This window comes from Nelumbo nucifera, chromosome 4 (assembly GCF_055504915.1).
Source record: "Nelumbo nucifera cultivar China Antique chromosome 4, China Antique-T2T, whole genome shotgun sequence".
Lineage (NCBI taxonomy): Eukaryota > Viridiplantae > Streptophyta > Magnoliopsida > Proteales > Nelumbonaceae > Nelumbo > Nelumbo nucifera.
Genome location: NC_142652.1, coordinates 7,984,293 through 8,002,182, shown reverse-complemented (window position 1 = coordinate 8,002,182; position 17,890 = coordinate 7,984,293). Strand labels below are relative to the sequence as shown.

Sequence of the window (17,890 nt, the reverse complement as noted above, 5' to 3'; positions counted from 1 at the left end):
TTTGTTTCTTTAGATCTTCAGCATTTCTTTAATAAAATAAAGACTGTGACCCCTTTAAAGTTTAAACTGGATAGAGAAGACTCTAATGCAATGTGCATGGTTTTTCTGTTAATTTTAGAGCAATCGGCATCCACATTAAACCCATGTAATATGACTAATAACTAATAACAGATCTGTGCATTTTTTTTTTTCTCAGGGTCATAGAATGGAATGCACTGTATATGCCTCTTTTACATCGGTATCAATTGACCGGCATTTATTGGGTCAGAATCTCGAGAACAGAGCTTTTGAACTGTAAAGAGCTATGGGACACGTACTGGTTGATTCTAATTATCTCTTTAGACCAGGTTTGAAGCAAAGAAGCTGATTTAGTTGCCTTTATTCCAAATTCACCGGTTATATAAGCAGCTCAGTTGGCCACGATTGAAACCACAGACACACCATATCTTCCCTCTCACATCCTCTCCCCTCAACCTTAGGTTGTGCTTCTGAGAAAAAAGTGTCAATCGTGTCATTCCAAGGAGCTCCAAAGACATACCAGATGAGGGGCGACAGAAATATCATGTTCTCGACATCAGACGACAGTGCGATGATGAAGCAAATTCTGGCCACCCATGCTCACGATGGTCGAGAGATTGACGTCAAACCTCTCATCCAACTCATCGGGGACATCTTTCAAACTTCACCCCCCACCGCCCCCACCGCCGTAGATGGCGTCATTGTACCTGTATTTCCCTCCTCTCTCGTTTCTTTTCTAACAGGCCGGTTATTTCATGTTTTGAGTTGATGATTAATTTGTTTTGTTTTCACTTGGGGTGTGTAGGCTGCGGAAACACATCCCATTGATGCGTTGGTTGACAAAACCCAACACCTTGGCTTCGTTGGCGTGATGGAAGCAGTGGCGTATACCATACATAAAATTTCCACCGAGGTAATTAATTAAAGCTACCAGTAAGCAGCTTAATTAAGCTAGAGCTCAATTCAATGAATTTTTATTTTTTATTTTTTGGAAACACAAACAGATATCGTACAAGTGCTCCGGGGGCGCAGATGCACATGCAACAACACAGTCGGTATTCAACATGGTATCAAGTTACACATGGGAAGCAAAGATGGTGCTAGCCTTGGCAGCTTTCGCAGTGACGTATGGGGAGTTCTCGCTTGTATCTCGGTTTTACCTCACAGACCAACTAGCCAAGTCAATTGCTCTCCTTAAGCAGCTTCCTGACATACTTGAGCATTCCGAGCTTTTGAAACCCCGGTTCGATGCACTTAGGAAACTCTTCATGTCTTTGCTGGATCTAACCAAGTGCGTTATCGAGTTCAGGGGGTTGCCCACCCAATACATCTCGTCCGACACACCGCCCATGTCCGTCGCCGTGAACCTTATCCCAACTGCTGCATATTGGACGGTCAGAAGTGTTGTCGCGTGCTCCACCCAGATCATTAGTCTCATTGGCTTTGGTTACGAGTATGTGATGATTTTCTGTTAATCGATCACTCTTGTCTTTCCATTAATTCTATGCATGTTTCCTACTTCTTAGAACTCCTGCTTAATTATTTGGTTCAGGTACGTGCCATCGACTGCTGAGGCATGGGAGTTATCCAGCTTGGCTCACAAGATCAGCAACATACTGGATCTCCTCAAGAAACAACTCCATCTTTGCTACCAACACATAGGTGAGTACTGACTACTCAACACAGACTACACTCTACAGAGTATATAGTAGCCAAGCCAATATGTATCCAGTATCCATTCCTCTTGTTTTTTTTAATTTAATTTAATTAAAAACCATGGTGGTGTGATGATGTAGACGAGAAGAGACACCTGGAAGCTTTTCAGACGCTTATTCGCCTTTTCGAGACTCCCCATATCGACAACACAAAGATTCTGAAAGCATTGATTTACGCCAAGGATGATTTGCAACTGCTTTTTGATGGCACCAGGGTTTGGATTTATTTACACCACACGCACTCTCTTTCACTCTCACTCTCTCTCTCTCTCTCTCTCTGGCTAGCAGAACTTAACTACCTTATTTTACACGTATGGTATCTGAACATGGTGACGATTCAATAGGTTGGACTTGATGTGCTGAGAAGGAAGAACGTGTTATTGCTAATATCGGACCTTGATATCTCTCGCGACGAGCTTTCAATTCTGGAGCAAGTGTACATGGAATCCCGACAACAACCCACCAGGCCGGAGAGTCAGTTTGAAGTGGTTTGGATTCCGGTGGTGGACAGGTCGTTGCCGTGGGATCAGTACAAGCAAACCGATTTTGAGCGACTTCAGACGTCCATGCCTTGGTACTCGGTGCACCACCCTTCACTGATCGATCCGGCTGTCATCAGGTACATCAAGGAGATATGGAACTTCGGGAAGAAGCCGATCCTAGTGGTGCTGGATCCACAGGGTAAGGTTGTGTGCCAGAATGCCATCCACATGCTATGGATATGGGGAAGTATGGCCTTCCCTTTCACCAGCAACAAGGAGGAATCACTGTGGAAGGAACAAACCTGGAAACTTGATTTTCTAGTGGATGGCATTGATCAACAGATCCTCAATTGGGTATTTACATCTCATCTCTCTCTCTCTCTCTCTCAAATACGTTTATATATAATATATACTCACACACAAAATCTCAAATTACAAGTTTTTTTATTTTATTTTACTACAACCATCAGATAGTCGAGGAACGATACATCTGCTTGTATGGAGGGGATAACCTTGAATGGATGGAAGCATTTGTGAATGCGTTACGAGCTGTTGCACTAGAAGACAACATCAGCATAGAGTTCATGTACGTGGGGAAGAGCAAGCCCAAGGAGCCACAGGCTAAAATCAACGGAGTGATCATGTCGAAGAAGCTGGGTCATTTCCTGTCAGAACGAGCATTGATCTGGTTCTTTTGGGACCGGTTGCAGAGGATGTATTACTCCAAGATGAAGCAACCCAGGAAGAACGCTGGTGAACATGACCACATAATGCAGGAGGTGATGACGATGCTGAGCTTTGATAGCAGCGACCAGGAATGGGCTGTCATCAGCAGGGGCTCCTTCGAGATGGCCAGAGCCAAAGGAGACCAAATTTTGAAGTCCATAAGAATGCACGAGGAGTGGAAGGAGCAGGTGGGCAGCAAAGGATTCATACCCGCGCTGAATGATCACCTGCATGGCCACCCCCCTGAACATCACTGCAATCGTCTCATCCTCCCCGGAACAGTCGCCAATATCCCGGAGACGGTGCCTTGTTCAGAGTGCAACCGCCCCATGGAGAAGTACGTCCTGTATCGTTGCTGCACTGATTGAAGAGCCATTTCTGAGGCTGATTAAATTAAATATTCATACTTCTTTGTGAAGGCCCGTCCTTGGGATAATATAGTAGTGGCGTTACTATCACTATAACTAGTTTGCCCTTGATAATAGCGGTGTTTGTTCGTGTGAGATTATTACCAGAGTCCTCAACCTATTAGTAGTATGAATTATTGGTATCAGTGTAATTTTATCATCATAGTCATCAGACTATGTTGTAGTTGTAGCTTTGTGATATTAATAATAATAATAATTATGCGAAGGCCTTTACTTCGGAATAATAATAATTAACTGCTCTTGTTCTCCGGTTCCTCTCTCTCTATCTATCTATCTATATATATATATAAATTTCAATTAATTTTATCATCATAGTCATCAGACTATGTTGTAGTTGTAGCTTTGTGATATTAATAATAATAATAATTATGCGAAGGCCTTTATTTCGTAATAATTAACTGCTCTTGTTCTCCGGTTCCTCTCTCTCTCTATCTATATATATATAAATTTCAATTACTTGTTCTACGTATCATGATTTGTTTTTATTGTTTTATTTCAAGTGAAGGGAGAAGGGCTTGATGAAGGAAGATTTGGTCCGATCTTGCAAATCACGGTACGTGGCAAAAAAGGCAAGCAACTCGGCACTCAAGACAGCATACCGAGGGTACAAACGCCAAAGGGAAGGGACCAGCAGGCTCGAGTTCCCTACATAGAGCTCGAACTCCCTAGTAAGAGGCTCGAGTTCCCTACTTAGAGCTCGAACTCCCTAGCAAGAGGCCCGAGCTCCCTACTTAGAGCTCGGACTCCCTAGCAAGAGGCCCGAGCTCCCTACTTAGTGCCCGAACTCCCTAGTAAGAGGCCCGAGCTCCCTAGCAAGAGGCCCGAATTCCCTACTTAGTGATCGGACTCCCTGCGAGGAGCCCGAACTCTCCCTTTTGACCCCGTCACACAAAGCAGAGACCTGAACGGGCCCGTCTTATGACAGTTCGGGGCCTCCCCTTCTCCGAACTCGAGACTTTGCCTTACGCACCACTCCAGGCACTTCGCTTCCGGAGCATTGAACTGGACGAACCACGCCATACCTGACACCGAAGGAGTCCGTATCCAGGGGCGGCGCACCTGACTGACTTGGGATCTGACGCTTGACGGCCGCATTTCCAACGGCCACCTGCCACCGTCACCTGTCACCACTGCCTCCAGTTACAGAGACGGCTCCGACAAAAGGAGCAGTGACGGTTCTGCCCCAGCAGAGGCGACGACGCCCGGACTGGCAGAAGCACGGAAATACTCATTCCCGACCTGACCGGAGTCTAGGAGTGAGTGCACGAGGTGGTTATAAAAGGCGCTCCACCCCCAAAGAGGAGGTATGCAAACTTTGCGCTATCTGGTTTATCTTGCCTTTGAAAGATTTTAACTTAAGCTTCGGAGCCTTTACACCGGGTTCTCCCCGGAGCTTCTTCATCTCCTCCATTTCAGGTCCCCACTACTCGATTCAGAGGCAAGGTCATTGACAGCTAAGACCGGCCAGATTGCGCATCATCAATTGGTGCTGTTTGTGGGAAAGCTTCAAAAAGCCTCCCTCCAAACTCTCATACCCCCTTTTTTCTTCTTCAAAAAACCCAACACTCATGGTCTCTTCCAGCAACGCCGGATGCGGCACAGAGACAAACACTACTGGGGAACAACTTCAACTTCCCGTGGTGTGCGTTGGACAGTTCTCCATCCCCCTTTCAGTGGATGGAATCCCTAGTTTGAATGCGCCACAAGCGGTGGCGCCCGTAAACCTTCATGCCACAAGCATCCCCTTCCCTCCCCCTATTGAGACAACCTTTACTGAACCGACTGCCGTCCCCCTGGCAGCCAGCCAAAACCGGTTTGACGACCTGATGCAGTGCATGCGGGCAATGCAAGCCCAAATGCAACAGTTCCAGCAACACCAGCTTCACCAGCACCAAGTGCTGCACAACATCTCCCAGTATCATTATCAACAGTAGTTCCCCCAACTGCCACTGAACCAATCACTACTTCCACCTCGCCACCCTGCTCCGAGGCCGGTCAAGGCCTCCCCGCAGGATGGGCGCCCTCACCAAGGAAAGGCCTCCGGGCCCCAGAACCCCCCTAACAGCCAGGCCTCCCCAGGCTGAAGAGAGAAAAAAGTCATCCCCGCCTCGCAGCTCGCAGACGGGTTGGGAACCTCGCCCGCGAGGTCGGCACCTCGGCGCTCCAAGCCCGAGTTCCCCCTTACGGAAAACCGATTCGGCACACTGGCGGCAGCAAACTACCAACATTCTGGGCCCATCGAGCTCGGCAATCCAGAGGCCAGCAGCGCTAGTACAAGGCCCACTAAACAGCGGAGGCGCCGGCGAAGTCACCGAACCGCCACCTATGTCCTGTTAGAGCTCAAAGACAAAGAAGAGACGAGCTTGGACGAGATAGGAGTTGCCCCGATTCTCTCAGTTCCTTCCCCCCTCGCATCAGAACTCTTGGCAGTCCCCTTGCCCAGAGATTTCAAGCTCCCACCTCTAGACAAGTATGACGGGTCCTTCGACCCCAACGACCACGTTGACGCCTTCCAGTCCCAAATGCACCTCGCCAGAGCTAGCGAATCATGCACGTGCGTGGCCTTTACCACCACCCTTCGGGGGGTAGCCTGCACTTGGTACAGGAACCTGGCCCCCGGGTCGATAAAGTGCTGGGTTCAGTTCGTGCAGGTCTTCACCGCACACTTTGTCACCAGCAAACGGTGCCCCAGAGCAGAGGAAAGCATCTTCAGAGTAGTCCAAAGGGAAGGAGAATCCATACGGGGCTACATCAAGCGATTCAACGAAGCATGCTTGCAGATACCGCGGTGTAGCTCGCGACGGCAAAAAGAGGGGTAACGCACAAAGAATTCAAATGGCACATGGTAGCTAACCAGCCCGCAACCGTGGCCGAATTCCTCAAGCTTGCGAACAAGTTCATGAGGACAGAGGAAGAAATCAACCAACGAACCGAGGGCGGAAACGAGAAAAGAAAGAGGGAAGGTGAGCCCTCTAACCCGGTCGACCGGAAAAACCCGGCCTGAGAGCCGAAGTCGAACCAGTCGTTCCGAGCTCCCCTAGAAGTTTGGACGGATTACACGCCACTAAAAACAAGGTGGACTGAGATCTTAATGACGATCAAGGACGCCCCATACGTGAAGTGGCCACCTCGCCTAAAGGGAAATCCGAACGAAAGAAATAAGAATTTGTATTGTAGTTTCCATAGAGACCATGGTCACAGTACCGAGCAGTGTAATAATCTCCGAGACGAGATAGAGGGGTTCATCCGTCGCGGATACTTGAGAAACTTTGTACAGCACAACAACAATAACAGTAAGGCAGATCGGCCTGGGGAGCACGAAAAGGATGGCCCCGAATCTAGCAGTAGGCCTGCCGAACCGTTGCAGCGACAGCCTCCGGTGGAGAGGCCAGTTCGGGGAACCATCCATGTAATTGTGGGAGGTTCGGTGGTAGCAGGGTGGACCTCGGCAGCAGCTCGGACTTCAGTTCGCGAAGCGGCCGTCGAGGAGCGGAACCCTCCAAAGAGACCAAAGACCGAAGAACCAATCTTTTTCATGGAGGACGACGCGCGAGGAGTCCGCTACCCCCACGATGACGCGCTTGTCATTAAACTAAGGATCAACGACTTCGAGGTCAGACGCGTACTCGTAGTTTCGGGCAGTTCGGCGGACATCCTCTTTGAATCAGCGTTTGACCAGCTACAGCTACGGAGGAGCGAACTAAAGCCCGCGAACACTCCCCTGGTGGGTTTCAGCGGAGAGGAAGTCAGGCCCCTCGGAAAAATAACAGTACCTGTGGAAGTCGGCACATGGCCTTGTGCGGTCAGACTCAACCATGACTTCCTGGTGGTCGCGACCCCCTCCCCATACAATGCCATAATAGGGCGGCCGATCACGCATATCCTACGGGCGGTGGTCTCCACCTACTATTTGGCCATGAAGTTCCCTACGGACTTCAGTGTGGGGGTAGCGCGGGGCGACCAACTCGAGTCCCGCAAGTGTTATGTTGCCGCCCTGAAGGGAAAAACCAAGGCAGCCGGCGACCTTGATCTGGAGCGGCCTGCGGAGCAAGGCGAGGAACGAGCTTCGCCCATAGAAGAAACAGTCGCAATCCCGACTTCACCTACGAACTCGGCTCGCACACTCCAGATCGGTGCTTCCGTCGAAGAACCCCTACGGACCGAATTGGTGAGTTTTTTACTTCAAAATTTAGATATTTTGGCATGGTCCGCGGCCGATATGCCCAGTATTGACCATGACCTTATAACTCACAAGCTTAACACTGACCCTGTAATCAGACCCGTTAGATAGAAGAAACGCAAATTAGCCCCAGAACGCTGGAGGGCGGTCGACGAGGAGGTCGAGAAGCTCCTTGCAGCAGACTTCATAAGGGAAGTCCATTACCCGAGTTGGGTGGCCAACCCTGTGCTGGTAAAAAAGGCGAACGACAAGTGGCGCATGTGCGTCGACTACACCGACCTGAACCGAGCTTGCCCGAAAGATTGCTTCCCCCTCCCTAGAATTGACCGCCTAGTGGACGCGACCTCGGGACATGAGTTGCTAAGCTTCCTGGACGCCTACTCAGGCTACAACCAAATCCGGATGGACCAGTCCGATGAGGAAAAAACCAGCTTCTTAACCGAGTTGGGTCTGTACTGTTACAAGGTCATGACCTTCGGATTAAAAAATGCCGGGGCGACCTTCCAAAGACTTGTAAATAGGCTATTTCGGCCCCTGATTGGCACGAAGATAGAGTGTTATGTAGACGACATGGTCGTTAAGATAGAGTTTTCACAAGAATTAATACAAGACTTAGATTCTGTCTTCCAAATCCTGCGTCAGTTTAGCATGAAATTGATCCCCTACAAATGTGTCTTTGGCGTTACCTCGGGCAAATTCCTAGGCTACATTGTCAATCGGCGCGGTATTGAGGCTAACCCGGACAAGATAAAAGCCATCCTAGATATGAGACCACCTCTGAAAGTAAAAGAAGTTTAGAGGCTAAACGGTCGCATAGCCGCCCTAAGCCGATTCATGTCCAAGTCAGCAGACCGCTGCCTACCTTTCTTCAAAGCGATCAAAGGCAAAGGGTTCGAGTGGACCCAAGACTGCCAGCTCGCGTTTGACGAGCTAAAAGGTTACCTCACCAGTGTGCCAACCTTAGCTCGGCCCGAGGAGGGCGAGGTCTTAGAACTGTACCTCTCGGCAAGCGACGAGGTGGTCAGTTCGGTACTAATAAAGGAAACAGACCGGGTCCAGCGACCCATATATTATGTTAGTAAAATTTTGCAAGGAGTAGAGACAAGGTACCCGCAGATAGAAAAGCTAGCCTATGCACTGGTGATAGCAGCTCGGAAACTCCGCCTGTACTTCCAGGCTCACACCGTCATTGTCTTGACCGACAAACCTCTGAGACAAGTTTTACTCAAACCCGAGGTTTCTGGTCGACCGACGAAATGGGCCATCGAACTCAGCGAGTACGATCTCCAGTACAAGCCAAGAACTACCATTAAGGCCCAAGCCTTGGCAGATTTTATCGCAGAATGCACGTTTAGCCTTGAAGCCCCGAGCCGGTCGAGCCCGAGATCCCCAGTTTGGGCGAGCTCGGAGCTCCCAAGCCAATCGAGTCTGAACCCCGTGAAGTAGCAGCCAGTGTAGCATCCCTCCTGGTTAGACCTAGCGCGAACTGGGATGAGGAGCCCCGGATCCTTTACGTAGATGGCTCCTCGAACCAGCAAGGCAGCGGGGTTGGAATAGTGCTACGCGGCCCGAGCGGAACAAAGTTGGAATACGCACTATGCCTTGAGTTAACGGCATCCAACAACGAGGCGGAGTACGAGGCACTGATAGCCGGGCTGAACCTAGCGCACAAGGTTGGAGCAAAGCACGTAGTTTTCTGCAGTGATTCCCAGCTCGTTGTCAACCAAGTTACAGGCGAATACGAAGCGCGCGAGCTCACAATGATTGCATACTTGGCAATGGTAAAGGAGGCTCTGCTCAACTTCCAGTCACACTTCATCAAGCAAATCCCGATGTCAGAGAACACTGAGGCCGACGCCCTGTCCCGACTAGCCAGCACGAGCCACAACGCCATGAAGACCGTGTACGTAGAGGACTTACCTCGGCCCAGCATTCTCGGTGGGGCAGAAGAGGTCGCTCCCGTCACTGAAGCAGAGCCGAGCTGGATCGACCCACTTGCGAGCTTCCTGTTAGACGAAACCCTCCCCGTGGACCGCAACGCAGCCAAGAGGGTGCAGCGCCAGGCAACCAAATACGTTATGATAGACGAACGGTTGTACCGACGATCCTACACGCTCCCCTACCTACGATGCTTGCGCCCAGCCGAAGCCGAGCTGGTACTCCGCGACACTCATGAAGGCTTGTGCGGCGGACACCTGGGGACAGAGCCCTCGCCCAAAAAGCACTTCGACAAGGATACTACTAGCCAACGATGAAGACAAAGGCCATCGAGCTCGTCAGAAAATGCGATAAGTGTCAGAAGCATGCCAATATCCACCACTAGCCCGCTGCCGACCTCAAATACCTCACCAGTCCATGGCCCTTCGCCCAATGGGGCATCGACCTTCTGGGACCATTCCCACTAGCGACAGGTGGGAGAAAATTCCTAGTGGTGGCAGTAGATTATTTCACAAAGTGGATAGAAGCTGAACCTCTGGTAATAGTTACAGCCTGAAACATACAGAACTTCTTTTGAAAGAACAGAGTATGTCGCTTCGGGCTACCTCGGGTATTGATCTCCGACAACGGCAAACAGTTCGAGGATATCAAGTTCCAAGAATGGTTCCAAAATATGGGAATTCGTCAGAACTTCACATCGGTCGCACACCCACAGGCAAACGGTCAGACAGAAGTAATGAACAGAGCCATCCTCCGCGGACTGAAAGCACGACTAGACCGAGCTTAAGGGTTGTGGGCATACGAGCTACCAAGTGTTCTATGGGCTCACCGAACCACAGAAAAAACCGCCACAGGAGAGACCCCCTTTAACCTCACCTACGGCACCGAGGCGGTAATCCCGGCGGAAATCGAAGTACCTACACTGCGATTAGAAGCATACGACGAACAGACAAACGAAGGCGAGTTACGCACCAACCTCGACCTACTGGACGAGGTGAGAGACCTCGCGCACATCCGAGCTGCGGCCTACCAGCAAAAGGTAGCTCGGTATTATAACGCGTGAGTAAAGAAGAGGAACTTCCGCGTCGGCGACCTGGTTCTCCGTAAGGTCATGGTGCCCGAACCCGGCGTAGGGAAACTTGTACCAAATTGGGAAGGACCCTACATAGTAAAGAAAGCACTCGGGGGGGCATACGAGCTCGAAACCCTAGAGGGAAAACAAGTACCCTGAGCATGGAACATTGTCAACCTAAGGCGATACTACCTATAGACCGCCAAGCGAAATGGGTAAAATCACCACCAAAGCCTACGGGCTAGGATACCGAGCTAACGAAGGAATCTCGGCACAATCAAAGAAAACAATCCGCGCGAGTGTGCTAACCCGGGTAGAAAATAGACCAGACGTATAGTCAGTTCGGCAAATACATTTAGTTCGGCAAATATTCTCAGTTCGGGAGAGAACAACAAGCACTTAAACAAATCATTCCATTCCAAAAGTAGGGTAATAAAAAAAAAAATTTTACAAGCCAGGAGCTATTTCATCATCGTCTGAAGGCACTTCGACAAAACCCGAAGGCCCCGCCTCGCCCTCGGAGTCTGGCTCGGCGTCAGCAGCATTAGCCATCTCCTGAGTTATGCGCGAAGTGGATATGGCGCTAACATCGAGCTCGGGGTATGTATTTCGGATCATCTACTGGCTTAGCTTAAAACCCCTCCTATATGAATCCACCATTAGATCGTCAAAACCCGGCGAAGCGATGTACTCTTCGATGGCCTTCTTCTTGGCATCTTCGATACCTTGGGAGAAGATTTGCGTCCTCTCCCTGATGTCCTCCTAAAGATACTCGACCTGATGCTGCAGATCCAGCCTCAAGTCCACCATGTGCTTCACCACTACTCCCATGGCCTCGGCACCACTAATCCGGGAAAAACGAGTAGTCTCTTCGGCAGCACGTGCAGTCTCTTCAGTAGCACGAGCAGTCTCTTCAGCAACACGAGCGGCTTCCTCGGCCGCACAACGAGCCTCTTCGGCAGCTCGCGCCTGCCTCGAGCTCCTCTCCACCTGAGCCGCCAAGGCGTGAATGGAAGAATTTACCTGCCAAAAAAGAGACCGAATGATCAAAAGAACCAACAAAACAAAAGCCAAAAAGCTAAAAAAGGAGAACACTTACCACCATAGCGAGGGTAACGGCACGGCAGGCCACTTGATGCAGAGGGAGATCAGTCCATGCCGCGACCTCCTCGGGGAAGATGGCCTCTTTACTCTTTTGAAGAGCGTAGGTCGGCGTCAACACGCTCCTGAAATCCCCCGGGGCCCTCGAGCCCGAGGGACCAGCTCGCGTATGAGCAGACCCGGAGTAAGTAGGAGCACCGGAGTATGTAGGAGACCCTGTGTATGTAGTCTCAGCATAAGGGCCCCCCGCTGGCTCCTGCATCGGGGGGACCATCTCGGGCCCCCTGTGCGGATCTTCCGGTTGGTAGCCCGACACCTTGGGCTCCGCATCCTGAGGCACCTCAGCGCGAGTTCGCTTGGCAACCCGCTTTCTCCTCTTCATACCTTGGAACAAGTGTCCACCTCGGGTCCCTCGCGAATCCATCACACCTGCGAAAAGAAGTTCGCCATCAGTAAAAAGCAAGAAAGACATCAAGATAAGAGTCTCTAAGTGAAGGACCTTCCCGAGCTCAGTTCGGCCGCAATGAGCTTGGCCTTCGTCAGATACTGTTCACACTTCAGCCCAAGCCGCGTCCATTGCCGGAGGCCCTTCGCCGTCTCTTTGTCTAGCGTAACCCCGGAGTCGGGAGCGGCCATTCCCTACCCGGTCTGAAAAGGTCACCCCAGCACACTTCGCACCCCGAAATAGTCCTGCTTCGATGCTGGGACCTTGTTGGGGAGCTCGTGTAAAAGCTTAAAACCCGGGCGAGGAGACAGGTAGTAAGCCCGCCTGCGCCTGGGGAGAGGACCCGCTTGCTTCTTGAGCATCAAGATTGAAGAAAAAATCTCCAAGTCCAACGGAAAGCTCTCGCCACAGAAAAGGGAGATCGTCCCCACCAAATTCCAAATAGAGTTCGGGTGAAGCTGGCCGACTGTCACGCCGAAGTGGTTCAAGACTTCGACGAAGAGGGGGTGGAAAGGCAATCGCAGCCCCGCGGCGAGTTGCTCCCAGAATATTATGATCTCATCAGGACCATGTTCCCAAGGAAAGCTACCCGAAGGTATGAAATAAGCATACTCCTCGGGCAAGTTATAGTAAGTAATGAGGGATTGGAGCCCCTCGGGCGTCATGGTCGAAGGGCCGAACTTGTCTAACATCCGACCCCGGCAAGAGGTGGACGCCAAACTACCCGAAGCGCCACGGCCTACAGGCTCGAAGTCTTCCTCGAGCTCTACCTCTGGCTCGCTAAGGCTATCGGGGGCTGCAACTTGGTTCGTAGAACCTGCATCAGACCCGCTGAAATGACTATCTGAGCCATCCGAGCTAGACATTGGGAGTAGACCCAGGAAAGTACTCACCCGGACGAAAGCTGTAGACCACAGGAGCTCGGACGAACGGAAGACCTTGAGCGCGAACTGAAAAAAAAAACTTGGACGCGAACTGGATGCGAGCTGAAACTCAGACGCGAGCTCGAGAGAAATAAAAAGCGACAACAAATCAGGGTCCCCCCCGCTATTTATGCACACAGTGACCAAAAGGCAACGGCTCAGATCAAAGCCAATCCGACGGCCTACGACCGCCCTGACCGCACGTCGCCCGAAACCGAGACGTGATTAGCGCACGTCTTTCTGAAACTGACAGCGACGGCGCGCATCTTTTCGAAACTGGCGGAACGTCAGCGCACATCTTAGAAAAAACGGCAGCGGCACGTCTTTTTCAAATTTGAAAAAGTGCCCGCTTTCGCGCCCCCAAGTGGCGCGCCCCCCTTTTTTGAAATTTCGAAGCAAAGCGCACGCACCGCCACATCTAGCAATATTTAGACAGGCCAACACGCTTCCCGCATAAATGGACGCTCGAAGAAACCCAAGAAACCCTGACAAACGCACCTCACGCTAGCAGAACCAAGGTTCAAAGTGCAGGACAAATCTACTTGACACCTTGCAAACTCCCCGTGCCAGGGCAAGACCTTAGCACGAGGAGTGGGGGGCAATTGATGAAGGAAGATTTGGTCCGACCTCGCAAATCACGGCACGTGGCAAAAAAGGCAAGCAACTCGGCACTCAAGACAACATACCGAGGGTACAAATGCCAAAGGGAAGGGACCAGCAGGCCCGAGCTCCCTACTTAGAGCTCGAACTCCCTAGCAAGAGGCCCGAGCTCCCTACTTAGAGCTCGAACTCCCTACTTAGAGCTTGGACTCCCTAGCAAGAGGCCCGAGCTCCCTACTTAGTGCCCGGACTCCCTAGCAAGAGGCCCGAGCTCCCTACTTAGTGCCCGAGCTCCCTACCTAGAGTTCGAACTCCCTAGCAAGAGGCCTGAACTCCCTACTTAGTGATCGGACTCCCTGCGAGGAGCCCGAACTCTCCCTTTTGACCCCGTCACACAAAGCAGAGACCTGAATGGGCCCGTCTTATGACAGTTCGGGGCCTCCCCTTCTCCGAACTCGGGACTTTGCCTTACGCACCACTCCAGGCACTTCGCTTCCGGAGCATTGAAATGGACGAACCATGCCGTACCTGACACCGAAGGAGTCCGTATCCAGGGGTGGCGCGCCTGACTGACTTGGGATCTGACGCTTGACGGCCGCATTTCCAACGGCCACCTGCCACCGTCACCTGTCATCACTGCCTCCAGTTACAGAGACGGCTCTGACAAAAGGAGCAGTGACGGTTCTGCCCCAGCAGAGGCGATGATGCCCGGACTGGCAGAAGCACGGAAATACTCATTCCTGACCTGACAGGAGTCTAGGAGTGAATGCGCGAGGTGGTTATAAAATGCGCTCCACCCCCAAAGAGGAGGTATGCAAACTTTGCGCTATCTGGTTTATCTTGCCTTTGAAAGATTTTAACTTAAGTTTCGGAGCCTTTACACCGGGTTTTCCCCGAAGCTTCTTCATCTCCTCCGTTTCAAGTCCCCGCTACTCGATTCAGAGGCAAGATCATTAACAGCTAAGACCGATCGAATTGCACATCATCAGGCCCCATTCAGTTTGTTTGAGAGAATATTATTTCCTTATTATCCGTGATGTAGCATAGTGTCATAGTATATAGTGTTTTGTTTTTTTTCTATTTTTCAAAAAATGAAAACTGATCTGATCAAGGATATTTATGAAATTCTGGCATCGAAAACATATTTTCCTCTAAAGCATGCATCAATTGTACTTAACACGATTTTTGTCCATCAAAAGCATCTTTTGAATGGCTTCAGAAACAGGGGTATTTTCTACAACCAAATTTACAAGATCAGCTTCTGCTCAGAAATCAAGACACATGTTAGCAACTTCTTTTTCTTCTGTTGACGTGACATTAACAAGAAAGGCAAAATCATTCTAAATCGGATTTTATGCCCACACTCTATCCGTCTTGAACTTCGTGTTCAGCTTCCGTCAGGGCAGTCATTAGCCTTGCATTTAGAATATCTCTATGCTTTATTTCATAAAATGGGGGGAGAGATTCCTTATGCAAGATTGCAAATGACGGTTGAAACGGTGTAGACATGGACTTACCCTGAGTACCGATCTCTTAAATTTCAGTTGTGCCGTCAGGGCATGGATAGAGAAAGTGAATAAAAAATCTGAGTCAAATTAAGCGTCTCATTTATCTATAAAGGAAAAAATTTATGATACGAAAAATATATGGTATAAAAAGAATTTTTGGGAGAATGACCAATCATCCTAGATCAGAATTTTATAGCCCCAAAGTACAGGGGGAATGTATTTTGACCGTGAATTGATGCAAAATTCACCGATAAGATGTGATTTATAGGGGAGGAGAGGGCTGGAATTCAGAATTCTGCATGGGATAATTTTTACCAATCAAAACTCACCCATGACCTGACTTTAAAAGTTAGTTTAAAGTTAGTTTACCAAACACAGCCTAATTAATTCCAATTTTTATGCATGCATGGGCGGACAACTGAAGTTAAGCTGGAACCAACGTTTTCAGACCGCCGTTGAACTGTCTCGGACCGTTGGAGTCGGGAACCGTTTTGAACCGTCGATTCCGTTTTACTCTAAACCCAGAATCTAGTAAAAAATTATTGAAAAAGTTAACAAATCATTGATCCAGGCGGTCGAACCGTCAATCCATTGACATGTTTAACGGTTTTTGATTATTTTTCAAAATTTTTTAATTATTTTTAATTTTATTTTCAAAACGAATTATTCATTCGAACCGAACAATCAGACCATCAACCCAAAAACCATGCATGACGTCAAATCCAACCCGCTATTCAGGATGGAAGTTGTGATCTTAATATAATAATTTTGGTATTGGGAATTGTTAAATCACGAAAATATCCTCCTGTTACCATTCTCCCGAAACTGTATCAACTTTCTTCTCCCTCAAAGACGTTTATCATTGTGACCAAACATATATACATATAAACTTCATCCAATTTTAAATATAATAAAAGTGCTATAGAATTCAATTTAGGCCTTGCAATTTATTTTTTACCCAAATCCTTATCAATCAAAGTTCCTAGTAAATAGAGGCAATATCCAAAGTTCCAAACAAATTTTATAAGTAACCTTGCTTTATTTATTATTTAAATTGCTCTCAGCAACATTATTCAGTATTGTTGAATGAAAATTACAAAAATGCACCATATGGAATTTCTATAGAGCACAATATTCGTGGACAATAAGGGACAACCACGAAGAGCCACATCAGCCTGAAATGTGGGACATTCATATGTAGGGCAGACAGCGTGTATTAGGAATAAAACCGTAGATACAAGCTCTGTTTCACTTGGATGTCATAAACATATAGATAGGCCTTTTGGTTTTCTCATGTTTTATTTTTCCTGTTTTTAGGGGTGGTCACGAAGATTTTCATGAGATATTTGAGTTTGGTTCATGAAAAACTCGATTATGCTTAGTTTAAACAGAGATAATTCAATCTCAATAAATCTTGGCTTTTGAGCTTAATCGAGCTTTTGCATGTATACGTACATATATACATACATATATATATATATATATATATATATATACATACATACGTGCATACATATATATATTATTTATATAATAATAATAATAATAATAATAATAATAAATAGATTTTGTAATTCATAATTCTTTATATGTCAAATAAAAAATAAATTTTATATGTATAATATTTTATTTTTATAAAACATTGGGCTCACAGTCGAGTTTGAGTCGAGCTGATTTTGAGTTTACGAGCTTTTGACTCAAGCTGAACTCGAGCTCGAGCCTCATACTTTATTGGCGAGCCGAGTTGAATAGCTAGATATTCGGCTCGGCTCGGTCGGAATCCACCCCTACCTGTTTCACTTTCACTCTAGCTATGTTTAAATAGAGTACAAATACAAATGCATAGAATGCAAAACCTTATATTTTGTATTATTTTGTATGTATTTATATTGCACATATTTATTAGACTTATTTATAGATCAGGCTCTATTTTTTTTTTTTTTTTGTCAAAATTCTAATAGGACCGACTCAAAACTCGAGCTCAAAACAATGGAAAGTTAGATCCGAAACAAGTCTAATATTTACAGTTATACTCTTTGCAAACTGAGCCGAAAGGTATATCAGACTGTCTACTTATATCGTTTCAATGGGAGATTAATACTATTTGATTCTACCCACAGTGCGGTGAAGCACATGTCAGTGCAATGGGTCTCCCAATTTTACTCATGGCAAGGGAATGAGTTCATCTACAAGGCCTATTCAAGGCCCGGGGAAGATGACTTTAGATGTTAAGTCTTGTTGTGCTAGGTCGTGGCATCCCCTCAATTACAGCGCATGGTTGCATCCCACTTCCAGTGAGGTTGAGTTGCGCAGCACCACATCCCCCTCCCCAAATTTTGGTGGTAGCAGTTTTCGAATCCTGGTCTCCACTGGAACGAACCAGTTAATATATCAATTTGAGCCACTCCACAATTGGATTTGGTGTGTTAATTGTAGTTTATTCAGTATTTTGCAATACTCCTTCAAATCTTTTTGTGGGCATTTCTCGGAGCCCCCACCCGAGCCTGGATTTCCTGTCCACGAGAATCCTGCCCATATTTATCTTAGTCACGCATATTGAATATCTCATCCTCTGCATAGTATTATATAGGGGGAGATGTTTCGAATTCACGGGAGGTGGTGTATTATGAGTAGGTATGGACAGGAGATCTGGAGTCCCCCGACCCCTAGTTCCACCCTTAGGTGGGACCAGCTACTGACCTACATGATCACACATGGTTAGTTTTTCTGAAAAGAAAAAAAAAAAACTCTACT

General features: G+C 48.2%; 1 protein-coding gene across 1 annotated transcript; it reads left to right on the top strand.

The window, feature by feature from the left end:
* Positions 1-427: 427 nt before the first annotated feature.
* LOC104591548 (protein SIEVE ELEMENT OCCLUSION B-like) lies at positions 428-3,599 on the top strand. The gene is made up of 7 exons (XM_010250418.3): positions 428-727; positions 824-931; positions 1,023-1,471; positions 1,571-1,680; positions 1,815-1,948; positions 2,078-2,569; positions 2,686-3,599. The coding sequence occupies exons 1-7, from the start codon at positions 542-544 to the stop codon at positions 3,307-3,309; spliced, it is 2,103 nt and encodes a 700-aa protein (XP_010248720.1). The 5' UTR covers positions 428-541; the 3' UTR covers positions 3,310-3,599.
* The last annotated feature ends 14,291 nt before the right edge of the window (positions 3,600-17,890 follow it).

Coding starts and splice junctions, on each gene's coding strand:
- LOC104591548 (XM_010250418.3), top strand. CDS start 542: ATGAGGGGCGACAGAAATATCATGTTCTCGACATCAGACGACAGTGCG. Junction 728..823: donor TAGATGGCGTCATTGTACCT/GTATTTCCCTCC, acceptor TGGGGTGTGTAG/GCTGCGGAAACACATCCCAT. Junction 932..1,022: donor TACATAAAATTTCCACCGAG/GTAATTAATTAA, acceptor AAACACAAACAG/ATATCGTACAAGTGCTCCGG.